Source organism: Volvox carteri (genome assembly GCF_000143455.1).
Source record: "Volvox carteri f. nagariensis unplaced genomic scaffold VOLCAscaffold_43, whole genome shotgun sequence".
NCBI lineage: Eukaryota > Viridiplantae > Chlorophyta > Chlorophyceae > Chlamydomonadales > Volvocaceae > Volvox > Volvox carteri.
This window is the reverse complement of record NW_003307586.1, coordinates 1,082,011-1,084,492: the sequence shown is the minus strand read 5'-3', so window position 1 is coordinate 1,084,492 and position 2,482 is coordinate 1,082,011. Positions and strand designations below refer to the sequence as shown.

General features: G+C 58.4%; 1 protein-coding gene across 1 annotated transcript in view; it reads right to left on the bottom strand.

Moving 5' to 3' along the window:
- The window catches only part of ssa5 (uncharacterized protein), a gene marked incomplete at both ends in the record, with an annotated part of 6,150 nt that overhangs the window by 909 nt on the left and 2,759 nt on the right, over positions 1-2,482 (bottom strand). Inside the window, 4 exons of the mRNA XM_002954464.1 lie at positions 56-143; positions 1,051-1,206; positions 1,604-1,670; positions 2,100-2,242. Of these exons, the coding sequence (XP_002954510.1) occupies positions 56-143; positions 1,051-1,206; positions 1,604-1,670; positions 2,100-2,242 (454 nt within the window). The remainder of the gene's footprint in view (positions 1-55; positions 144-1,050; positions 1,207-1,603; positions 1,671-2,099; positions 2,243-2,482) is intronic.

Sequence of the window (2,482 nt, the reverse complement as noted above, 5' to 3'; positions counted from 1 at the left end):
CTTCCAACCCCCCCCCCTCCCCACCCCCCCCCTCCAAACCCCCCACCCCCCCCACCGGTGGTGGGCTCCACATCCAGAAAGATGCCGTGACGTAGCGGGTCACACGACATGCCGGTCAGTGCGGCAGACACCCACTCATCCACCTGGGGTGGCATTGGGGGGAGGGGGGAAGGGGGGGAAGCGAATGTAGGTCAGGAGGAGCCGCCACGCGTGTTCATGTGGGTGCACATGCTTCACACCTCCTCAAGTTGCGTTACCCTCCTTCAAAGCCTCAACTAGGAGCCTGTCGTACGGTTCAAAAGAGGGAAGGCAAGGGCTCGCGGAAACCTTCTCCCCCCGGGAGCCCTAGAGAGCTGAAACCCGGTTGCGATAGAGATCGGGGAGAATGGGGGCAGTCACCCGGCGTAACACATACAAATACACACACATATACACATACACGCATACACACACGCCGGTCTGGTCTGGTCTGGCTCGGTCTGGTCTGGTGGCGCCTTTGTGTGTATATAGGTTCCGGGTTCAATCCCTGGTCAAAACCCCGACATCGTATGGAAGATCTAGGCTTCCTAACGCTGCTGAGGTACGGAGACAAGGTCCTGATGATGGACCAAATTTCGCATATGCTGGATTCGCATGGTGGTGATGGCTGATGGCTGTCTCTACGGATGTCGGGTGACTGGATGAGAAAAGGTTGCGGTGGCAAAAAGACCCAAACCCCCATCGGTTGTACGGTGTAATCAACTTTCAATATACATAGTCCATGGCCTCCCGGCTTTGACGGAACCCCCGCACTCGTGCGGCACTTGTAACTTGTAACTGGTAACTGGTAACTGGTAACTCGTATCACACGCGACTGCACAGGTGGCGGCTGTTAAATCCCAGAAAGAAAGACGCGGGGGGGGGGGCGGGAAGTGACCCCCCCCGCAACCCCTAGGTGCCCTCAGCACATACACGCCGCCCGGCTCCTGGACACCCACCTCGTGATAGTACGGACAGTACGGCACTCCCACCCTTCCCACCAGTACGACAGTCCCATCCATCCAAAACCACCAGGCAGTAGTGGGGCAACGACATGAGGATGGGAACTCCGTGCGCTGTTTCGGAACTGCCGTTACCCCCGGGACCCAACGGCATCGGTACGGTAACATTGGCTAGGGCGCGGATGAGCTGGTGGTGGCAGGGGTCGGGCTCGGCCTCCCGGGTTTCCTGCGTTAGGGGGTTTAGGGTTTTAGGGTTTTAGGGGGGTTGTACCTGGGTTTTATTCTTTGAAACGTGGGTGTGAGAGGCGGGATGAGTCTTGACTGTTGAGCCTGGGCTTTAACCGGCTCTGCCCCAGGCTGTGTAAGGCCTCCCACAAGCTGCCCCGCTATCGCCACATGACTACTAACATCATCTCGTGGACTTCTTCTTCACAACCGCCGACTGGTTAGTTCTGCCTGCTTTACTTCTGGCGCTTCAGTCTTTCCTTGGCATCAGCTTCACTCGTTCGTGGTTCGTCTTCCCCCCCTCTCCCCCCCCCGAACCCCCCTAGTGGGCGCCACCCGGCATACACATCCACCCGACCCCTAACCCACACCATTTCCTCTCAACCAGCACGTCCCACCGGTATAAACCGCAACAGTTGGATGCCGTACAGCTCCTCATCCGCCACGTGCACAAGCTCAGCGGATCTGCGGCAGTTGGTTTCAGTTGGTGTTCGTTAGTTAGCGGTTGTAAAACCCTAATACCCCATGCCTTGTGCCTTCTGGCTCCGTGTACTGCCGATATGGCCTCCTCTCCCCCCTCCCCCTCTGGGGTCATCGGCAATTACGTTTTTTGAGATTGCAGTACATTAATTTAACATATATAATTCCCCCCTTCCCTCCCCCCTTCCCACCCCAACCCCCCACACACTCATTCAGCGCTCCTCGGCGACATATTGCGGCGATGCCACAACCGCCGCCTCCACTTAACACACCTCCCCTCCTTTTCCCCTCCCCTTTCCCCTTTCTACCCGTGCAGCAGCAGCAGCAGCACTAGCAGCAGCAGTAGCAGCAGTAGCAATAGCAGTAGCAGTTCCTTTCATCAGCGCCCTCTCGCAGGAAATCCAATCCACCCACCTGAAGAGTTCCGCGATCCAAACCCGCAGTACGGAGGTTCGATCCAGGCCTGGCCGGAACTGGAATGCATCCGTACCCCGTACATATTCCGTACAGTTGGGCCCCCAGGAGGACACCGCCGACCACCCCGATTCCATTTCCATCTGGCGCCATTCCCCCGCGGGGTGCGGTTAGGGGTGGGGGGTGGGGTGGGGGGTGGGAAAAGGGGGAGGGGAGGTCCAGGGGGCGGAACGGGCAGTGTGGCGTTGGAAGAGCCGGCACCGGCAGGTGGCCGTACGGCCGTACTTTACTGGCTGTCGAGATTTAGGGGTTTGGGGTTTCAGAGGCTTCATTACACGACATGTGTGCTCGCGTGTTTACGAAGGAGAAATGTTCCCCCCTCC